At 45.4% G+C, this 23,157-nt stretch overlaps 1 protein-coding gene across 1 annotated transcript in view; it reads left to right on the forward strand.

Annotated features, from left to right (window-relative positions):
- Window positions 1-22,925, forward strand: part of LOC138980439 (DENN domain-containing protein 3-like) — a 52,922-nt gene extending 29,997 nt beyond the window's left edge. The window contains exons 15-27 of the mRNA XM_070353320.1: window positions 1,907-2,043; window positions 2,391-2,551; window positions 4,332-4,436; window positions 4,934-5,108; window positions 5,624-5,754; window positions 8,404-8,569; window positions 9,089-9,294; window positions 13,166-13,287; window positions 13,799-13,944; window positions 15,689-15,825; window positions 18,232-18,362; window positions 19,398-19,520; window positions 20,410-22,925. Coding sequence (XP_070209421.1) covers window positions 1,907-2,043; window positions 2,391-2,551; window positions 4,332-4,436; window positions 4,934-5,108; window positions 5,624-5,754; window positions 8,404-8,569; window positions 9,089-9,294; window positions 13,166-13,287; window positions 13,799-13,944; window positions 15,689-15,825; window positions 18,232-18,362; window positions 19,398-19,520; window positions 20,410-20,631 — 1,962 coding nt within the window. The 3' untranslated portion in view covers window positions 20,632-22,925. The remainder of the gene's footprint in view (window positions 1-1,906; window positions 2,044-2,390; window positions 2,552-4,331; window positions 4,437-4,933; window positions 5,109-5,623; window positions 5,755-8,403; window positions 8,570-9,088; window positions 9,295-13,165; window positions 13,288-13,798; window positions 13,945-15,688; window positions 15,826-18,231; window positions 18,363-19,397; window positions 19,521-20,409) is intronic.
- The last annotated feature ends 232 nt before the right edge of the window (window positions 22,926-23,157 follow it).

Consider the following 23,157-nt stretch of genomic DNA (forward strand, 5'->3'; position numbering starts at 1 on the left):
CCGTCCGGACGTCCGTCCGTCCGGACGTCCGGAAAACTTTAACGTTGGATATTTCTTGGACACTATTCAGTCTATCAGTACCAAATTTGGCAAGATGGTGTATGATGACAAGGCCCCAAAAAACATACATAGCATACGTGGTCGCAGGGGCCATAAATGTTGCCTAAAAAACAGCTATTTTTCACATTTTTCCCATTTTCTCTGAAGTTTTTGAGATTCAATACCTCACCTATATATGATATATAGGGCAAAGTAAGCCCCATCTTTTGATACCAGTTTGGTTTACCTTGCGTCAAGGTCAAGGTCACAGGAGCTCTTCAAAGTTGGATTGTATACATATTTTGAAGTGACCTTGACCCTGAACTATGGAAAATAACTGTTTCAAACTTAAAAATTATGTGGGGCACATGTTATGCTTTCATCATGAGACACATTTGGTCACATATGATCAAGGTCAAGGTCACTTTGACCCTTATGAAATGTGACCAAAATAAGGTAGTGAACCACTAAAAGTGACCATATCTCATGGTAGAAAGAGCCAATAAGCACCATTGTACTTCCTATGTCTTGAATTAACAGCTTTGTGTTGCATGACCTTGGATGACCTTGACCTTGGGTCAAGGTCACATGTATTTTGGTAGGAAAAATGTGTAAAGCATGTGAGTCGTATGGGCTTTGCCCTTCTTGTGTGAACAAGAAACAATTGACAAGTGGCTCTAATTCCCATCTTCCCCCTTCCCCCGTCGCGATATAACCTTCGTGGTTGAAAACGACATAAAACACCAAATAAAGAAATAATTCTGCCATAAATGCAGGTGGCTGATTACACCTAAACAACGCAGACACCTGGGTAGCGCGACTCTGTTGCTGCTAGCTTTCCACTGGAAGGAAGCGACCCGAATTTCCCAGCTATAGGACAATAAAGTAATGGAAAAAATAAAACAATAAAAAGAAACTGCTTCACGGGCAAGAAATCTTAAAGAAACGACAAAAGTAGAAGAAGAACAACAACGAAAACAATGTGTTAAGTGTGGTGTATTCATTTATTCATCAAGGGCACACAGAGAGCTGTCAATACAGCCGGTAAATACAGGTAAGGGCTGTTTCAACGCTGAAAAGAGTCTGCACAGAGTTGAGTGTGGGAGTTCTATATCCTCATTAAACCAAGGGTAGAACCGGAATGCCGATAGTGGCGAACTGGTTTTGAAACCAGAAAAAGACTTGGTTCACACTGAGTTAACTCTCCTCTCCACTGGCATCTGTGTCCATGATTACCTTCAGCAATGCCATGGCCCTCGGATACAGAGAAATGGAATACTTTATTTAGATCTCAGATGAGAAATTCCTGTGTCTGTTAATGAGTGAGTCTGTATCTGCTACCTGTATGTATGAGCTTATATCCCCCCTCCTCACTGGCTTGTGTGTTTGTGTTTCCTTCCAGAAATGCTGTGACCCTTTAGTAACCAGGAGTTTTTTTCTGAGCTATCCCACCTCCTCTCTGGCTCGTGTGTTTGTACTTCGCTTAAAAAATGCCATGATCCCTAGATCCGAGCCAACTACCTGTACACGATGTTTTATTAGCTATGCCCCCTCGTTACTAGCTTTTGTATTTGTGTTTCCCTTCAGAAATGCCGTGACCCTCAGATGCAGAAAAAGAGATTACTTTATAAGATCTCAAATGAGAAATCCCTGTGTGTTTGTGTGTCCTCCAGACATGCCGTGACCCCCAGATTGGAACCAACTACCTGTTCCTACATGAAAAGATCTCAAATGAGAAATCCCTGTGTGTTTGTGTGTACCTCAAGACATGCCGTGACCCCCAGATTGGAACCAACTACCTGTTCCTACCAGAAAACTTTATAAGATCTCAAATGAGAAATCCCTGTGTGTTTGTGTGTACCTCCAGACATGCCGTGACCCCCAGATCCGAGCCAACTACCTTTACCTGCGTGGAGTGTTCTATGCGGCACAGTCGTCCACCATGAAGGCGCTAGATGACCTGCTGTCCATCCAGTCGGCCTACTCACGTCTGCTCCCTGTGGAGTAAGTTTTGTGATTTGTTCAGCGTGGTGTGTATCTGAGGGGGGGGGGGGGGGGGGGGGGTGGGGGAATAGCGAGTTGGGGGGGAGGGGGGGGGGAGAAAGTGGATGGGGAAGCTGTGTGGGGGGGGGGGGGGGTGTGTGTGTGTGTGAGGGAGGGTTTGTGTGTGTGTTTGTTTGTGTGTTTGACTGTTTTGTGCATGTACTTGTGTTTGTATGTGTGTGTATGTATGCGTATGGACGTGGATACCCCCCATTTTCATCAATATTGGGAATTCACATATCCTATGAAGACAGAATCATTACCTTCTGTACTTTATCCTCTAAATCCTTGAGCTAATTTGTTGTTAGGTTGTGTCGAGATCTTCTGGCCACCATTCCGGAGTCGGAAAGGGAGGAAATCCTGCGACGCAAGGGAGTTAACCATATTCAGGAGCTGGTGATAGGAAGCGAGAACCTGATCAGGAGAAGAGGTTTTGTTGACACTGTCACCATTCCAGAGCACGATCTCAGTGAGTGGTGTGTGTGTGTGGGGTGTGTGTGTGTGTGTGTGTGTGTGTGTGCATGCATGTGCGTGTGTGTGTGTGTGTGTGTGTGTGTTTGTGTGTGTGTGTGTATGTGGTGTGTGTGCGTGTAGTGTGTGCATGTGTGTGGTGTGTGCGTGGTGTGTGTGTGTGTGTGTGTGTTTGTGTGTGTGCGTGTATGTGGTGTGTGTGTGTGTGCGTGTAGTGTGTGCGTGTGTGTGGTGCGTGTGTGTGTGTGTGTGTCTGTGTGTGTAGTGTGTGCGTGTGTGTGGTGTGTGTGTGTGTGTGCGTGTGTGTGTGTGTAGTGTGTGGGTATGTGTGTGTGTGTGTGTGTGTGTGTCTGTGTGTCTGTCTGTCTGTGTGTGTGTGCATGACTGATGATAGACATGTAAAAACAGAGAGAATGATGATATGAATGTGGTCCCCTGCCATTACCTCCCCTGCCATTACCTCCCCTGCCATTACCTCCCCGTCTGTTTCTCTATGTCTTGCACATTCAGTTGCATATATCACGTGTGTGGAGGCATTTCAGGGGCGGATTACATCATTTTTAAGGGGGGGGTTTCCAAATTTCTTTTAGGGACAATTCAACGATGCAAAGCGTTTAGTTGAGGGCGCAAAAATAGAGCAATCTGAGCCAAGAAACTTCCCCTAATACACCTTCCAAAAAGTATATTTAAGAACACAAATTTGGATCAAAACAAGAAAAATCGACCGATCTGGTGCAACCTGAGCCAGCAAATTACCCAACTACTTTCCAAAACCGACATTTAGAAGACAAAGGCTGGCTCCTAGGGGGGTCCGGGGGCATGGGAAAATCAAGGAAAATGGAGCAATCTGGTGCAATCTGAGCCATCAGTTTTGTCTTTATTTTCTTTTCAATTTTTATAAACAAAATTTCTCTTCTTAAATTTTTGTTTTATGCTAGAGGGTGGGGGGGGGTTCCCGAAACCCCAGACACCCCCCTTGGATCCGCCCCTGCATTTATACGTACTCGTAAGCCTGGGTGAACAAGCCTGCGTGCTTGCTCATGTGTTACTTTTTAACAGCAGTTTTTCTCTCCTCTTTTTTTTACACCGCCTTATATGGCAGTGTATCCAGGTTTCCCAATTGCTTCGTTTCCGGCCGATTTATGTGGAGCACGTGATGCGCGCAAGAAATATTGGCGGTTTAGAAGTGTCGTCTGCGCAATGATTGCGGCGGCTTTCTTGACCACCAAGGACGACCGCGCACGTTGTGAGACGTCATTCGTTAGACCTCAATAGACATTGCTCTGTCTGATTCTGTTTCTCTGTTCGTCTGTCTGCCCAACTTAGATTGTATCTCTGGTACTTATGGGTCGATTGAGCTGAACTTTGGTGTGTAGCTAGGAATTGGCGTACATTGTTTGTGCAAAAACATGAGTGAACGTGGAAGTTTCAGCCCATGAACGAAGAAAAAGAAGAAGAAGATTTAGTCCAAACTCGATCACCCCTCTTTGACTGGCTTTTCCTCCAATTGGTAATTTTAGTGTTTTACGCACTTGCAAGGTTACAAAGGTTTAATTATTATTGTTTAATTTGACTTCATCACTTTGAAATTGGACGCAGAAGAAGAAGAAGAAGAAGAAGAAGACTTCATCACTGTGTCAACAGGTCTGGAGTAGTTTGTGGGGACAGTGTCATGTTTGTTATAGGGTCTGGCAGCTGTATGCTCTTTCTAATCTTTGCGTTCACATTACAGTTTTTATATGTCATGTTATTATTTTACGTAATCCTTTTGTTGACAGGCCTGGAGGAGTTTGTGGAGACGGTCTCACTCCTGGAGATGGCGACAGACTACGATACCATTCAGCGCCTCTTTCACGCTCTGTGCCACCGTGACAGACCCGCATGTAAGTCTTGCTGTTCATCTTTATACCTCTGTGCCATTGTGACAGACCCGCATGTAAGTCTTGTTTTTCTCTGTCACGCTCTGTGCCATCGTGACAGACCTGCATGTAAGTCTAGTTGTTTTTCTCTGGGTTCTTTATCGTGCACATGCGTGCACACGGGGGTGTTCTGACATCGAGGCGAGCCTGTGTAACGTATAATGTTCACTGTCATCACACAGTTGTGGACCCCGACATGCTGGAGATGGTGAGCCTTGCGGACGTCTGCCTGCGCATTTCAATCTGCCTGCGCGTCTGTCTGTCTGTCTGTCTGTCTGTCTGTCTGTCTGTCTGTCTGTCTGTCTGTCTGTTTGTGATCTGTCTGCACGTCTGTCTGTCTGCGTCTGTCTGTTTGCATATGTCTCTGCGTCTGTCTGTCTGCGTCTGTCTATCTGCACGTCTGCCTGTCTGAATTTGGTCAAAAATAGAAATAATGTATAATGTTCACTGTCATCACACAGTTGTTGACCCCTACACCCTGGAGATGGTGAGCCTTGCGTACGACGAGAATGAAAAGCAGTACAGCAAACTGGCTGTGCCGGAGGGCTACCTCAGAACTGACGAGGATCTTCTGCGTGTCTCTGCCCTCATCAAGACGGACTTTGGCAACGGCAGGATAGCCTTGACTGATAAGAGGTGAGTGTGTGTGTGTATGTGTCAGCGTTTGCAGTGCAGTGGAACGTACCCCCCTCTTAAAACCTCTAAAATTCTGAGAAAATCAGGGTTTTTTAAATGGACAGTACAGTGGAACGTACTCACCCCCCCCCCTTTTTTTAAGACCTCCAAAAATCTGATAAAATCAGGTTTTAAAAAGGTTTTAGTTTTAAAATTGGGGTAAATTTACAGAGGTTATGAACAGAACATCTGAGAAAACAGGGTCGTGAAAAGGAGGGCTTCTGAAAGTTTTTTGCACAGAGTTTTTTGGAGGTCTCAGAAGCAGGTTGCACTGTACTTCTGAGGGGTTTTGTTTGTTTTCTTTTTGTTGCTGCACAGGACGCCACCAGAATGCTGTTCGCGATGTTGTCACTTTAAAGGAACATTCCACAGTACTTTTGTATCTTGTTTTTTTGCACGGGTTTTCAGATGTTTTAGTAGGAGGTTGCACTGTACTTCCAAAAGTTTATTAGTTTTTCGTTTTGTTTTGTGCACAGGATCTTCTTTTTGAAGGACGGCCCCAACACTGTCAAGGAGGTTGTCAAACTGAGGAACATCGCACATGTGGAGAAACTTCAGATCCATTCCTTCCTCAACGCCGTTGACGCTCTGGTCATCAGTGATGCCGGTAAGAGAGTTTGGTACAGTGGTACCTGTGATGAAAGGACACCAGTAGGACCAGCCAAAAATGTCCCTACAATGCAGGTGTCCTTTTTATCGAGAAGCTTCAGATCCATTCCTTTCTTTACGCTGTTGACGCTCTGGTCATCAGCGATATCGGGTAGAGTCTGTAGTTTGGTACAGTGGTGACGGGCGTGGTGGTAAGACGTCGGCCTCCTAATCGGGAGGTCGTGAGTTCGAATCCCGGTCGCTGCCGCCTGGTGTGTTAAGAGTGGAGATTTTTCCGATCTCCCAGGTCAACTTATGTGCAGACCTGCTTAGTGACTTAACCCCCTTCGTGTGTACATGCAAGCACAAGACCAAGTGCGCACGGAAAAGATCCTGTAATCCATGTCGGAGTTCGGTGGATTATACCCAGCATACCTACTCAACGAAAGCGGAGTGAGCTGACTATGCTCTCAGAGTAAGTGTGGGGAACCCAAATGGGCAAACGAGCTCACACGTAACCAGAAAATTCTGGAACGCTGAAGAAGAAGAAAGGTACAGTGGTACCTGTGATGAAAGTACACCAATAAGACCAGCCAAACGTGTCTCTACGTTGCAGGTGTCCTAGTATCATCGCGCAGATCCATTCCTTCCTCAACGCTGTTGACGCTCTGGTTATCAGTGACATCCGTAAGAGAGTGTAGTTTGCTACTGCAGGCCTGAAAGTGGCGAGTATTTTACTCACCATAGCGAGTAGAAACATCTAACTGGGGAGTAGAAATGTTGCTGAAACAAATTGTTGGTTTGGCTAATAAAAAACGCTCGCGCTGGACCCGAGTACTCTTCAGACTGGCTCGCTCAATAAATATAAATGTTTGGAATGTCTGTGGTGTGAATGTTGGTTTCTGACCAGAAATGCAGATCTATCTCTGGCCGATTCATAGATTCAACCTACAAACTGCGACCTCATCTGTGATCAGATGGCCAAGCAATCCGTGAAATCTTTTATTCTAAAGCCTTATGGCTCGTTTCGACAAGCATTAAACGGATGAAATTAACCACATGCAGTTTATTCTTCAGAAAAATGCACACAAAAAATGGGTTGGGTTCGGTGATTTGTACATAAACGTCTTCCTCGCGATAGATTCGCTTATTATTTTGTCTTATGAAGCCGTCATCAACACAAACACAATGATTGCAGAAGCAAACTCTGTACCTACACGACCGAGACACAAGACTGATTATTTCACAGCTGCAATGTGAATAGAGAACAAAGACGTTTTGGGTAAGCTTACTCACGTCAGGTCTTCACTGACAAGCTAGGAACAGACAGAAAATTCCGAACAAAAGTAAATGACATCAAAATCTCTTTCGCTTTGCGTGTAACTTTGTCCTGACGTATTTTTGTGTGACGCGTTCGGCTGTTCTATCAGCTCAATGGCTGCGTGTTGCCCCGCCGGTGTGAACTCCTCCTACGGCCAAGTCGTTTTTGTGGTTTATTTCACATTTAGGTCCCAGGTAACATTATGAAGTTTTAATACGATCAATCGGACCTATTATCAAGTTAGTGTATCAACTTTTGAACGAACTGCGCCCAGTAGTTTCCCAGCAATAAGCTGTTAAGTGGAGAAAGACACACAGACAGACAGACACACAATTAAAGTCTGCTGAGCCCAAGTACTAGCGTACTCGGGGATAAATTTTGCTATCTGGCTAGTAAATGTTCAGAATCACTAGCCAAAGGCTAGTACACCATTTGTTGGACTTTGAGGGCTGTACAGTGGTACCTGTGGTGAAAGGACACTAATAAGGCCAGCATTTTTCTTTTGTTCTTCTTTTTTGTTCATGAAACTCCCATGTACACTCGTGTTTTTTCCATGAGTGGGTATTGACATGTATGATCGGTTTTACCCCGCCATTTAGGCAGCCGTATGCCAATTTGAGGGGATAAGAGAGGTATGATAATGGCACAGTGGTACACCAATAGGACCAGCCAAAAGTGTCACTATATTGCAGGTAACCTATAATGAGACGTTTGATTTGGTTAGGATATTCAGGGCCTAGCATTGTAAGCCGTTCGGTGTACTTTACGCCGAAATAACATCTCCAGTACGCGGAACTCGATTTGGTGTACGCCGAAATGCAAAAACCTGTTATTCCCAAACGGTAAACCCAAACAGTCCCAGGTTTTGTTTTGTGCGCCGTTCGGTTCAATTCTCAATCGGTTTGACAGTTTGCTTGAGCACGCACATCCTCTGGCATCGCGCGTGCATGCTTGGTGCCGTTGTTTTGTAGCTCTAGACTTGAAATAATGTCTCGAAGCGACATTGTTGAACGTGGTCAGCCATTCAGTGTCAAAGAATCCAGGTATTCCTGGAAGTGGGAATGGCTGGATTTCGTTCCGAAGGCGGAAGGCAAGTCAGAAGAAGTAATGTGCCGATACGCACTATGGCTCCGAAAGGTTGCTATTTCTGGCAAAGCATACTGTTAGTTGTGCCGGAAAGAAATAGGTTACGCGAACAAGGGCTTCGCTGCTATCACAGGCCACTGTGAAACGCAGATGTTGGTAATGGTGGAAAGGATGCTAAAAATAGCTCAGCCTGCCTGCAGCTAAGGAGGCAGAAATGAAGCTTTTGGAACAGCCGTGTCAGTTGAACTGTTTCCATTCCAGACGGCAAGATACGGTTCACTGCCTGGCTGAAGGAGGAACGCAACTGTTGGGCCATGCTGGTGGAAGAGATGCGAGCGGGGAAAATGGTTGCCGAGGCGACCAAAGACTTCAGCGCCATTGGACAGGCCGAGCAGAATGTCTTGCTGGTGGACGCCATCATTCGCAGGTCTGTAAGGGAAGAGGTGTGGAGATGGTGGTGGTGTGTGTGTGTGTGTGGTGTGTGTATGTGTAAATGGGGGATGGGGATCTGGGTAAGTATACATGTGTGTGTGTAGACGCCATATCATTCGCAGGTCTGTGAGGGAAAAGGTGTGAAAATGGGTGTGTGGTGTGTGTGTGTATGTGTGTAAATGGGGGATGGGATCTGGGTAAGTATGTGTGTGTGGTTTGTGTTGGAGATCCAGGTGAGTGGGCGGGGGTGGGGGGAATAGGGTAAGTGTGGGTGTGGGTGGATGTGTGTGAGGGGATAAGTGTTGGGAGTAGTTGTGTGTGTGTGTGGATTGGGGTATGTGTGTGTGTGTGTGCGTGTGTGTGTGTGTGTGGATTGGGGTGTGTGTATGTGTGCATGTGTGTTTGTGTGGATTGGGGTGTGTCTGTGTCAGTGTCAGTGTCGCTGTGTCTGTGTTTGTGTGCGTTTACACTTGCACACGCACCTGCATCAAAACGTTCCTTGATCACATTTCAGCGGGATGGACGAGAACACGGCCCATCATGAGAACCTGACGCAGTCGGCAGAAAGCATGTGCTACTTCTCGGCCTACATAGCAGAGGGTCGACACCAACTGCCGCAGGACACGTCCCAAGCCCTGCAGCATCGTGTCGACCCTAACCATGGACAGCGCGAGAGAAAGACCGTCGAGGTTCTGCTCTACACGCCAGGCTGTGAGCATGATTAAATAATATTAATAATTCTGCTCTACACGCCAGGCTGTGAGCATGATTAAATAATATTAATAATTCTGCTCTACACGCCAGGCTGTGAGTATAATTAGTAAATAATAATACTAATTTTGATAATGATTGCATTTATATGGTGCAAATCCTAACATACAGCAGTCCCTGCAATGTACGGCCCCCGGCGTGAGCGGACACCTGACATGTACGGACACATTTGCTCGGCACGGAGTGTTTTCCTTCTATATTTGCCCCCCCTTAAACGGACACCTGCAAAACGTGGACACGGACACTCATTTTCGGTCCCAACAGCAGGTCATACCTCCAATGTACGGACAGACCATGTCAAATTTTCACCACAACAAAATCGATAACAGAGCAGTCCGGCTCTTGGTACAAAGATCACAGCCGCAATGGCGTGATGACAGTCACTGATAACTTGAGTGCACGTGTACCCATCAGCATCAGGAGGGGGGGGGGGGGGAGTAGTTTTGGTCAGGAGTGGAGTACCTACGAAGATGCCAACATGAAACTGCACTGTGCTCTTTATTCTTGTCTGTTGGACGTAAACAACAGAAACCACAGTCGATGAAGGTCCTGAGCGAAAGAGAATGAAAAACCGGCCACAGTTCTCAGCATCGTGTGGATATGTGTGTAACCTCTTTCATTGACCAGTGAGTCGATTGCCTAATCTGTGAACCCTTCAGTTGTCTTGCTTTGTCAAACACACAGTCAACTGGTTTTGCTCTGAGTGAACAGTGCAGCTGGCCTCTCTTGGCACAGCCCCAAACAGTACATGGCTGGAGGGAGTGAGAGAGAGGGAGAGGGGTGGGGGGGTGGAGGGGTAGCTGGCTAAACTCTGTGGGGTGTCCGGTGTCACTGCATGTCAGCAGGAAGAGCATTGGAGAAAAATAGAGAGGTGTACTCTTCCACACAATTTCCAAGCATCAGTTGTCACGGCTTGGGGTAGGCATTAGTGATGGAGAGTGGGAGCTAGCTGTGTTATGTACAGTGTATTTCCGACTGAAGAGTGAAAAGTCACTGCCATGCCACATGATCGGCATGCAGTCAATAAAGCCAGACAAGAAGAAAATAAATTACATGATTATGACATGCAGCTTTATCTGCTGCTATTTATTCAAACTGGTTTTCAAGCTTATTCTTGTAAAGCATCTGCACACGCTCCTCTGTGCTGTGTTTGTGTGGCTGCTTTCGTATGTCAGTGCATGATGAGTGTGTTCACTGCCTTGAGGATTTATTTTATCTCTTCTTTTCAACACTTTTCATACAAATCATTTTTACAGAAAGTTTAAAGAAGTATTAGGAGTTTATTGTTATTGTTTAGTAGCCACAAGAAGTGATTAGCATAAACTCAATCCTGTTGTTACTTTGTAAGTGTGTTTCTGTGTGAGTGTATGGGGGAGGGGGTGTGTGGTCACCCCTCCCGTGAACGGACACCTGCAATGTACGGACAGTTTTGCTATGGCCCAAGGGTGTCCGTTCATGAGAGGGACTGCTGTAGTTCAAAGCGCCTTACAACAAAATTCATTAAACAATTCTCAAATAAACAAGTACAAAATCATGGACAGCACGAGTGGAAGACCATCGAGGTTCTGCTCTACACGCCAGGCTGTGAGCATGATTAGTGCAGTGCTACAGTGGAACCCCCTTTTAAGACCTTCAAGAATCTGACAAAATCGGGTCCAAAAAAGGAGGGAGTCTTAAAATGGATGTTAATTTACAAAGGCTATAAGCAGAACGTCTGACAGCGCACGAGGAAGACCGTCGAAGTTCTGCTCTACACGCCAGGCTGTGAGCAACATTTTCAGGATTATTACAGTGGTACAGTGGAACCCCCCTCCCCCCCCCCCCCCCCCCCCCCCATTAAGACCTTCACAAATCTGAGAAAATCAGGTCTTGAAAGACCGGCACGGTTGGTCTAGTGGTAAGGCGTCCGCCCCGTGACCGGAAGGTCGTGGGTTTGAACCCCGGCCGGGTCATACCTAAGACTTTAAAATTGGCAATCTAGTGGCTGCTCCGCCTGGCGTCTGGCATTATGGGGTTAGTGCTAGGACTGGTTGGTCCGGTGTCAGAATAATGTGACTGGGTGAGACATGCAGCCTGTGCTGCGACTTCTGTCTTGTGTGTGGCGCACGTTATATGTCAAAGCAGCACCACCCTGATATGGCCCTTCGTGGTCGGCTGGGCGTTAAGCAAACAAACAAACAAACAAACAAACAAACAAAGGTCTTGAAACAGGGAGACTTCTTCTTCTTGGCGTTCGCAGGTTACACGATCAGTCCAGCACTGGTGATAAATGTTGTCGTTTTCTCCAACTCCTGTCTTCTTCTTCTTCTTGGCGTTCGCAGGTTACACGATCAGTCCAGCACTGGTGATAAATGTTGTCGTTTTCTCCAACTCCTGTCTTCTTCTTCTTCTTGGCGTTCGCAGGTTACACGATCAGTCCAGCACTGGTGATTAATGTTGTCGTTTTCTCCAACTCCTGTCGAATGCTGTATAGTTTGGTCTGCAAGGGAGTTGGTGACGGCCACACTTCTTTTCGTTCCTCATCTAGTAAGGGACATCGCTGTAAGATGTGTTCCGCTGTTTGGTCTTCTTGACCGCAGGCACAGGTTGGTGATGGCGCCAGCTTGAACTTTCGGGAGTCTTAAAATGGAGGTAAATTTACAGAGGCCATGAACAGAAAATCTGATAAAACTCTGTACAAACCCTGGATGAGAGGACACCTCCCATGAAAGGATCTTTCTTTCTTTCTTTATTTGGTGTTTAACGTCGTTTTCAACTGTTCAAGGTTATATCGCGACGGCATGAAAGGATACCTTCTGAGTCAGTATGCAGGAACTGAGTTTAGAGACTTTAGTCAACACGTTAAACCCGGCCATTAGTGCATTGCAGACTTCAGTTAGGGATAATTTGAATTTACTGGTACAGTTTATCCCGAAAAAATGCCTGTTTGCGTTCAATCGTTAAAAAAAAAAAGAATTCTAACTAAAAATCAATTGATAAATAAATGTTAATTGTATTGCTGACGAAAATAATATATTTGACACAGATCTGGACAGTCGTTATTCATTTCAACCTCAAGCGCTGTCCAAGAGAACAAATATGGCTGTCTTGATCTGTGTAAAATGTCATATTGTTGTCCACAATGCAAGTAATGTGTATTGTCATCATTTTCACGAGTTTTCATTCACAAACACCTGGTAAATAAATCTCATGTTCCCCATGCAATAACTCGAGGTGGTGAATGGGTTTGAGCTTTCATGTGAAACGTGGATTGTCAAAGTAAAAGCCAATCAGGCTGATTGTTTGATGTGTGGAACCATCGTGGCTTTGGATTTGTGTTTCCGAGGACAACGATTGTAAGCATTCACTCTCAAAGGCCCAATCAATGTTGATAATTACCGCGGCGACTCATGGTCAATTTGCAACTTGCTGAATTAACAGGTATGATCGCAGCTCTGTACATTTTCAGACTGGAAGAAAAGCGTCAACAAGCTACGTTTGACGTCACATACAAGTTTGACGTGTTATCTCGTGCTTCTGTGACGATGCTTTGTGGCCCGGAGTTGGATTCTAAGAATTCGTCTCCCTGTGGGTTATTGTGCATTTTGTTGCACAACCAAAATGATGACAAAAACGATGTTTGGTAGCTTGTTGTCAGACCAGCATTTTGTTGTTGGTCCTCGGGGAGCATATCGCCTTTTGTCTTATATTTATCAACCGCGGCCTTCGGCCTTGGTCGATAAAGATGAAACAAAAGACGATATGGTCCCCTTGGACCAACAAAAAAGCTGGTCTGTCAACAAGCCACCAAACATCTTATATTATTCATCAACAGCGACACACGCGTATGAAAGCAGTGTGCCCCCTCGCCTGTGGTGCGGCATGGGAGACGGCAAGGTCAAGGTCTTTGACGCCACCAACTGGACACTGGAAAAAACTTTCGTTCAGACCAAGAGCACAGTGGTATGTTTGACAGTACGCCAGGCAGAGAGAGACAGGGAGAGGGAGACGGAGGGAGGGAGGGAGGGAGGGAGGGAGGGAGGGAGGGAGGGAGGGAGGGAGGGAGGGAGGGAGGGAGGGAGGGAGGGAGGGAGGGAGGGAGAGAGAGAGAGACAGACAGACAGACAGAGAGAGAGAGAAAAAGAGTGAGAGAAAAAGAGAGAACAGAAAGAGGAGAGAGACAGACAGACAGAGAGAGGAGGAGAGAGAGATAGAGACAGGGGAGAGAGAGAGACAGACAGAGACAAAAGAGAGAGTGAGAGAGAGAGAGACAGAGACAGAGAGAGAGAGGCATAGGTTGTTATTGTTTATTGTCTCTTCAGCAGTTAGAGAGAAAGAGACAGAGACAGAGAGAGACAGAGAGAGACAGAGAGAGGTGGGGGTGGAGGGAGAGGGGAAAGAGAGAGAGAGAGATTTCATATTAGGCTGGAATAGTGTACCTTGTCTTATCTCCTGTCTTTGTGTGTGCGTTGAGGCATGTCTTGTTGCGGTTGGAGAGACGCAGGTGTGGGCGGGGTCTCAAGGAATCTTCATCATCGACACCGCCACCATCACCTGCGACAAGATTCTCACCGAACATCAAGATCTCGTGACCGATATGGTTGTCACAGAGAATGGACGGTAAGCCTTAAAATTTGAGGTATAACTTACACAAAATAACATTTACACAGACCTGTTTACCAGTACGATTTGGGCGTATTTTGTACGCCAAATTATTATCGGTACTCAAATACGCGACACACGCACAAAATACGCATAAGAAAAAGTCTAGAATACGTTTTCCGGTGTTGGTGTGCTGATTACGGGATGGTACAACTGATACTGGTTTCGGTCGAAGGGAGATAACCATGACAGCGAGTCTTAAGGTTCAGTTGTTGGCACGTGCGATCGTCTGGACAATCGTGGCAAAATGAAGCGGTAAAATGTGTCAGTTTCGGATGACGTACTGTACCAAGTCTAAACAGCAGAAGCAGCAGATTTTCTTGGAGAAATATAAGAAAGAGCCAGGAATTGTGGAGTCTACTATGGGAAAAAGTCATGCACACTGCACGTATTGTAAATCAGAATTCTCCGTTGCCCATACTGGGAAATATGACATCGAACGACACTGCGGCATTTCCAAAACTCACCTGGACAAGGTTGCTGCAAAGAAATCCGCTGAAAGCTGCCAAGGAATTATGAAGTTCATTCCCGCAAAGCAAATCCTGAAGCAATGTTTTTTGAGATGATTGTAAAAATGAACTTGCCACTGTCAACCGCAGACGGATGTTATTTCACGAACTTCATCTTTTCATTATCAATCTGTTTGGAAGACACTGGTTATAATGCTATAAACTGACAGGTAAATAAAATTGTTTTATCCCTGTTGTATTGGAAGGAGTTAAATTCTGAAGGTGTTCACAAGACATGCTATTCTTACACAAACACGTTTGCACCCACGCGTACATTTTCCCTAGCCCATATGGCTTTGCTTGCAAAGTACACCAACTTTTTGAAAAATACACTCAACTTTTTGAGAAAGTACTCTTGCCTCGGGTTTAGGGTAAACAGGTCTGTTTACCACAACAACAACAACAACAAAAAACCACTCACACAAGACAATTCTTTTGACTCTCTCTTAAACGTGCAATGCCTGACCTCAATGCGAGAATTGGTCCAAATATCTGTGAAAGTTACGTTTTGTTTTGTCTAATCAAACGTTCCAACAACTTACCTTTCTTGTTTTTTTATTCTGAAATTTGGAACGTTGGCAGTCAATTTGTTTTTGGATTTATGTATATTGTTGCGTTTATTTTATATTTGTTTGTGTAGTTGATAGGTGATACATGTAATGATGTCTGCTTTATCAGGTTTGCATTCAATGCCAACGTAGATGGTTGTACATGTACGTGTGTATCACCATGAGAAAAATTTGGACTTTTCATTGTGATAAATGTTCAGTGGTTGTGCACATGTTAATGCGAGTTCGGATCCTGGCCGCTGCCGCCTGGTGGGTTAAGAGTGGAGATTTTTCCGATCTCCCAGGTCAACTTATGTACAGACCTGCTTAGTGACTTAACCCCCTGCGTGTGTAAACGCAAGCACAAGACCAAGTGCGCACAGAAAAGATCCTGTAATCCAAGTCAGAGTTCGGTGGGTTATAGAAACACGAAAATACCCTACATGCTTCCCCCGAAATCGGCGTATGCTGCCTGAATGGCGGGGTAAAAATGGTCATACACGTAAAAATCCACTCGTGCTTAAAACATGAGTGAACGTGGGAGTCTAAGCCCATGAACGAAGAAGAAGAAGAATGGATTTTGTAGTGTGTTATTTATGGGGTCATTATAACCAATAATGGTGTGCATGGTGTACGTATTATCAGGTTTGCGTTCAGCGCCAGTGTGGACGGCAGCATCATTAAGTGGGAGGTCCAGACGCTTACCATCATGTGTAACTTCAGTTTGCTGCGTGAAGGTTTTATTCGCTCCCTGTATCTGAGCGATGCTCAGTTGTGGTGTGGTGAGTCATCCCTACTTTTAAACAGTTATACAGTGTGTGTGTGTGTGTGTGTGTGTGTGTGTGTGTGTGTGTGTGTATGTGTGTGTGTGTGTGTGTGTGTGTGCTTTGTGTACATGTGTGTGTGTGTTTTGTGAGTGTGTGCATGTGTGTGTGTGTGTGGGAGTGAGTGTGTGTGAGTGAGTGAGTGTGCATGTTATAATGTATATATAGTGCAATATTTTATGAATTGATATGTGTAAGAATGCACTGTTAGCAATTGTTATGTTGTTGTGTGTGTGGTTTTTTTTCAGTGATTGTACGGCGCTCTGAGCAGGATATATGCACTCTAGAAATAGGATGAACTATTATTCGTATCTAGTAGGAAATTCCACTTTCGATATTTTGGCTATTTTTGTACGAAAGCAGCTAAGATATGTTCGCTATGTTTCGATCGATTCCTGCATCTCAGAAACAGGCAGCTTTGGTGTGGTTATACAGTGTAGTTATCACACATTTTCCTATTGATTGACCCTTTAAGAAGCATTTTTGGCTCACGAAGTGTAGCCTATGCGATCGTAACTTTGTCTGTCTGTGCGTTTGTGCGTGTGTGTGTGCGTGTGTGTGTATGTCTGTGGTAGAAACTTTAACATTTCCGAGTCTATGTGTGAGTGGTTATCCAAGACTATGGATAAAGCTCGCATAAGATTACGTCACGGTCAAAAGTGTTTGACGTCAATTAATGCATCATGACGGCATGCCTCCCTGTAGTCTTTCTCTCTCGCGTGGTGTGTGTGGTCTCGGTCATTGTTATTTTGAGCGGGCCGAGACTATTTGGCAGTCGTGTCCCTGTAAGTAGGCTACATGCAGACAGACAGATCTAGATCTAGTGTCTCTCTTTCTTGCACAGTGTCACCTAAGCTTACTGTGTGTGTGGGTGTGTATGTGTGACAGAGTGATTGAGTTTGTGTTACTGTTTGTCTATTTCTTACGTGAGCCTTGAAGGCTTCGCCTCTTGATTGGCCTTCTTATTGTAAAGTGCTACTTTTGGTATTGAGGCTATAGAAAAGCAATGCATTATTATAGTGGGACCTCCATCTAAAATCAGCATGCTTATTCCTGCTTCCACCCTCCCCTGCCCTCCCCACCTCAAAAGTTTTTAAAATGCATGGTGTCAAATGTTAATAAAGATACTTTGAGAATGATCATTTTATTGCAAGAAAGCGGTAGACATTGACAAAACGATATCACACAATGATTCTATGGTGTTTAAAGTACCTAACAATGCTGAGAACCCCCTAAGCATTATTGGACAAAACGATATCACACAATGATTCTATGGTGTTTAAAGTACCTAACAATGCTGAGAACCCCCTAAGCATTATTGGACAAAACGATATCACACAATGATTCTATGGTGTTTAAAGTACCTAACAATGCTGAGAACCCCCTAAGCATTATTGGACAAAACGATATCACACAATGATTCTATGGTGTTTAAAGTACCTAACAATGCTGAGAACCCCCAAAGCATTATTGGACAAAACGTTTCTGCCATCTCTGACATTAAGACCCCAATTTTTCAGATTCCTTTGACAGTGGCTGCCAATGTTTGTTTGTTTGTTTGTTTGTTTGCTTAACGCCCAGCTGACCACGAAGGGCCATATCAGGGCGGTGCTGCTTTGACATTTAACGTGCGCCACACACAAGACAGAAGTCGCAGCACAGGCTTCGTGTCTCACCCAGTCACATTATTCTGACACCGGACCAACCAGTGGCTGCCAATGTGAAGGCTCTCTCCCTGAAAAAGCCTGAATTTTTTCAGAATTTTGAAGGTCTTCTTCATTTTCTTGTCGTTCGCCGACATTTCATTTTGCGTTTTTGCGTGGATCTGTGGCTGGGGTGCACCTGTTGGCCCAGATCCTCCGACTTCAGCCCTTAGGTTTTGTTCAGGGTTACCCCGCCCTTAGTTCTTGGCTCAAAAACCTAACCCTGGGAACACACAGGGGATTTCTTACTGGGGGTCCCACCCCGGGGCTAGAGCTTTTAATGCGGCTCTTACCTGCATGGTGTAACCGTCATCGGACACGTAGGGCATTTATAGGGTAGTCAGTGCCATCTGCCAACCCACCCCGTCCTGGTAGAGACACCGCTAGTTGGTCCGGGACTGCTTATTCTATATTCGCAGCTGGACCCCATATCTGGGGGCCGTTCCCCTATCCGCCACCTGGGGACCCGCCGGGTTGAGGATAGTCGCCCGCCTACTGAATTGAAAGTAGTCTGTTCTCGGAAAAGGAGGGGGTCTTAAATTGGGGGTCTTAAATTGGGGGGTCTTAAATTGGGGGGTCTTAAATTGGGGGGTCTTAAAAGGGAGGTTCCACTGTACTCACATTTGTTTATTATTATTATTTGACCCAACTATTCCGGCAGGCACATGGGAGAGCATTCTGGTGGTGGACCTGGAGGGCAATCATCTGCAGACGTTTCAGTATCGGCCGGAAGACAGCCTGGCAAGCAACAAACCAGAACAGCTCGACTGCTTCCTGGTGCTCACAGATGAGGTAAGTGCTTTTTTCCATGTGTATGTTATGGGGGGGGGGAGATGTTGGAGGGATCAGAGATGTGTAGGTGGGGGTATGTGTGGGCGAGACGTGTGTGGGGGTATGTGTTGTCGAGACTTGTGTGTTGGGGTATGTGTGGGTGAGACGTGTGTGGGGGTATGTGTGGGTGAGACGTGTGGGGGTATGTGTGAGTGAGACGTGTGTGGGGGTATGTGTGGGTGAGATGTGTGTGGGGGTATGTGTGGGTGAGACGTGTGTGGGGGTATGTGTGGGTGAGATGTGTGTGGGGGTATGTGTGAGTGAGACATGTGTGGGGGTATGTGTGAGTGAGACGTGTGTGGGGGTATGTGTGGGTGGGACGTGTGTGGGGGTATGTGTGGGTGAGACGTGTGTGGGGGTATGTGTGGGTGAGACGTGTCGGGGTATGTGTGAGTGAGATGTGTGTGGGGGTATGTGTGGGTGAGACATGTGTGGGGGTATGTGTGGGCGAGACGTGTGTGGGGGTATGTGTGGGCGAGACAGGTGTGGGGGTATGTGTGGGCAAGACAGGTGTGTGGGGGTAAGTGTGGGCGAGACATGTGTGTGGGGGTATGTGTGGGCGAGACGTGTGTGGGGGTATGTGTGGGCGAGACATGTGTGGGGGTATGTGTGGGCGAGACGTGTGTGGGGGGGAGCTAATCTGTGTGAGGAAGGGGGTGGGATGTGTGTATGGGTTGATGTGTGTGTGTGTATTTGGAAGATGCATGGGTGGGCTTCTTCCAGTATATGCCAGAAATCTGGATTCGTAATGTCTGTGGTGACGTTATTTTGGTTGTTAATTATACAAATCCTTCAGCGTTTGGGGGACCCAAGACCCCCCCTTAAAAATCCTCTGGATTCATGACATTTTTTAGTCCCACCCATGTAGATGTGTTTTGGGATGTGTGTTAGGGGTCAGTGAGTGTGAGTGTATTTTAGGGGTGGGGGTGAGGTGTGTGTGAGTTGGAGAGAAATGTGGAGAGATGACATCTTTGACCTGTACATTTGATGTGACAGATCTGGGCAGGGTGTCGGCGCGCGGGGACCATCGTGGTGTGGGACATGAAGACAACCAAGGTGAAGGTCACGCACCAGCTCGACTGTCGTGGAATCAGCATCATGCGGCATATCGATGACAAGGTAATAAACAGAAACAAAGGAGTGGGTTCACAGCTAAATCGGTCACTCACTTAGACTGTGGCGGAATCAGCATCATGCGACATATCGATGACAAGGTATAAATCAGAAACAAAGTGTGGGTTCATAGCTAAATCGGTCGCTCACTTAGGTTCTAACCAGTTCGTCGCTGTCACCATAGTGAGGGATTGTTTTACATTTTCCGGAGTCGACCTTCAGTGCAGACTCTAAGCAGAGGGAATTGTACCATCCTATGCACACGAATGGAAAAAGACTGATGCACACGTTTTAAACCCTGAGTTAGGCGGGCGCAGTGGCGTGGTGGTATGACGTCGGCCTCCTAATCGGGAGGTCGTGAGTTCGAATCCCGGTCGCTGCCGCCTGGTGGGTTAAGAGTGGAGATTTTCCCGATCTCCCAGGTCAACTTATGTGCAGAGCTGCTAGTGACTTAACCCCCTTCGTGTGTACACACGAGCACAAAACCAAATGCACACGGAAAAGATCCTGTAATCCATGTCAGAGTTAAATGGGTTATAGAAACACAAAAATACCCAGCATGCCTCTTCCGAAATCGGCGAATGCTGCCTGAATGGCGAGGTAAAAACGGTCATACACGTAAAAATCTACTCATACTAAAAACATGAGTGAACGTGGGAGTCTAAGCCCATGAATGAAGAAGAAGAAACCTTGAGTTAACAGCCAAAGTCAAGGGACTTGGAACACACAGAAACCTTTAGTCACATAAACCCTCTAATTGCACGCACACACAAGCACACACACACGCACGCACACACACTCACACAAACTCACACACACAAACTCACCCACACACACAAACTCACCCACACACACAAAATGAAGCTTGTAATCATTAAAACCGATGATTTTGCAGATCTGGGTTGGGACGAAGGACGGCACGATATTCATCTACAAGGAGTCGACGGGAAAGCTGTGGAAGACAATCAAGGCGCATGACGATGCTGTGAGAGCGCTGTGTGCCGCCGAGAGTCGCTACGTCATGACCGGTGCTGGCAGTAAAGACGGCAAGGTCGCCATCTGGTCGCCACAGTCGTCCGCCATGGACCAGTCAGAACAGCATCATGACGAGGATTGATGGTGTGTGTGCAATTTGTGTTTTGGAGAGACCTTGGGAATTAAGGCATGGAAATGTTTTTCATTTGATGTGATCTCAAGCATGGATCAGAGATGCATTTCTGGTTAAAATGTCATGTTAATGATCACAAGCTCATTCAGGCTTTTTGTCACTGTATATGCAGCTTCTATAGTTAATCATGCATGTACTATAATTCGACAGCCTGGCTACTATTTGGAGTGAGTTGGCTTTGTGTGGTACAGTGATACCTGTTATGCGAGGCCCTTCCGATGAGAGGACACCCTAACAGAGGACACCTCTTGATTTCCTTCTGTATACTGGATTCAAAAATACCTGTTGTGACAGGCCACCTGCAAATTGTGGGGACACCTTTGGCTGGTCCTAAGAATGTCCTTTTGCTCGCAGGTAGCACTGTACAGCAGTACCTGTCATGAGAGGACTGTATCAGGACCAGCTAAACATTTTTAGACACTGGATTATGAAGTACAGTGTAACCCCCTTTTAAGACCCTGTTTTCTCAGACTTTCTGTTCATAACCACTGTAAATTTACTCCCATTTTAGACTCCCTCCGTTTTAAGACCTGATTTTCTCAGATTTGTGTAGGTCTTAAAAGGGGTTCCACTGTACTTTGAATTCTACGGCTTTTTAAACAATTGAATGAGAATAGGACACTGTTTAAACCAATTAGTCAGCTTCATGGAGAAGAAAACCCTCATCAAGGCAGTGTACACTACATTGGGGTGTGCACGTTAAAGATCCCACGATTGACAAAAGGGTCTTTCCTGGCAAAATTGTATAGGCATAGATAAAAATGTCCACCAAATACCCGTTTGACTTGGAATAAAGGCCGTGAAAGGTGAATGCTCGCCTAATAGGCTACTGAGCTTCACTGGCCGATGTGAATGCGTTTTATATTGTGTGTAAAAAATGTCTGTTTGTCTGTCTGTCTGTCTGTAAAAAATTCAATTTCAAACGGCAGAAATTAATATGTAAGCGCCTAGGGCTATATCTAGATTAGGCGCATAAAAATGATCACAATAATAATAATAATAATTTAGGCCCCAGAAACGGAAGGATGATTATCATCTCCTCACGCGACATGAACAAGTCGTGCTGATGCGACTCCGCACTGGGCATAACCGCCTAAATGCCCACATGCCCCAAAAGATGAAGCTGGTCCCCTCCCCTACGTGCAGCTGTGGACTAGAGGACTAGAGCACTGAACACATCCTTCAGCGATGCACCATCCTTGAGAGCCTGAGAAAAACCGTGTGGCCAACTGCTGTCTCCCTCCACTGCAAGCTGTACGGAGGACAGGAAGACCTGGAGAAGACAGCATCATTCGTATCGCTGTCTGGGCTGACAGTATAACTAGTGTGATCGACAAGAAGAAGAAGAAACCAATTGGTGTTCTTAATTGGGACGTGTCCTCGCAGCTTAGGGGCTCTACACTGTTTTATTCTCAATTTTCTTGTTACTGTTAGGCCAAAAAAAAAATAGGTGTGGTTAAGATAACATAGCCGCAAAAAAAATAGGGTAGGAAGGTAGGCAATCACTTTGTTTTTTTAAACTTTTTTTTTAATGTGTACAAATTAAACCTACTTGACAGGGAAATAAGTGTGCGACTCGAGCGCTTTCGCTTTCATTGCGTTTTCTGCACTCGGTTTTTTTTGTTTTTTGACAAATGTAATAAAAAGTTATAGGGTCGGGCCCTAAAAATAGGGTAGGTCGGGTTACCGTAACCACACCTATTTTTTTCAGGCCTTACAAAAGAATTTTCTTGTTTTTTCATTTTTTCATTTTTAAATGTTGACCAATGTGTCTCTCAATCTGTACATGGTTTGGGGGACTTTTCCTAATTTGGCACATCTAATATTGTTTGCTTAAAGTACGGTTAACGGTTAGTTATTGCTTATGGATTTAAATATTGTTATAAACAAAAGCTTCAACAATCATTTAAACATGTTGTGAGAAGGTAGTTACCTGTCAATATATATATATGTGCACCGAAATGGGCTTTGAGTATTTTTTTTATGTGACTCTGAAATATGCAATGATGAAAATGGCGTGTGATCTGATCATACACGACATTTGATATACATTTGATGTGTGATGGAAATGATCACTTTCGTGCAATCCTCTTTTACAGCTCCTACCCGGGTCTAGAGGTCTTAAAACGGGCTACCAATGTGTTTTCAAACTGAATGATATATGTACAGGTTTTGAGAATAGTGCCTTAAATATTTGCCCCTATCCCTGCTTTTACTAGTTTGGATACTCAATATGTGACCCTCCACCACGGAATGAGTCACATGTCACCTTTGCGTGATTTTCATATTTTTACATTTTTCTGAAGAGCTTTTTATGCTCTATCCAGTGGTGAAACCCGCTTTAGAAAAGAGCGAACACTTTTTGAGTTATAAGCCTGTGACTAAGGTGACCCTCACACTGTTACCAGACATCCCCCAGACTTATTTTAAGCCTAGCGCAGAACCGCGCGAGGTGACATGCGACTCATTTCGTGG

The sequence above is a fragment of the Littorina saxatilis genome, linkage group LG11 (genome assembly GCF_037325665.1).
Source record: "Littorina saxatilis isolate snail1 linkage group LG11, US_GU_Lsax_2.0, whole genome shotgun sequence".
In the NCBI taxonomy this organism is placed as follows: domain Eukaryota; kingdom Metazoa; phylum Mollusca; class Gastropoda; order Littorinimorpha; family Littorinidae; genus Littorina; species Littorina saxatilis.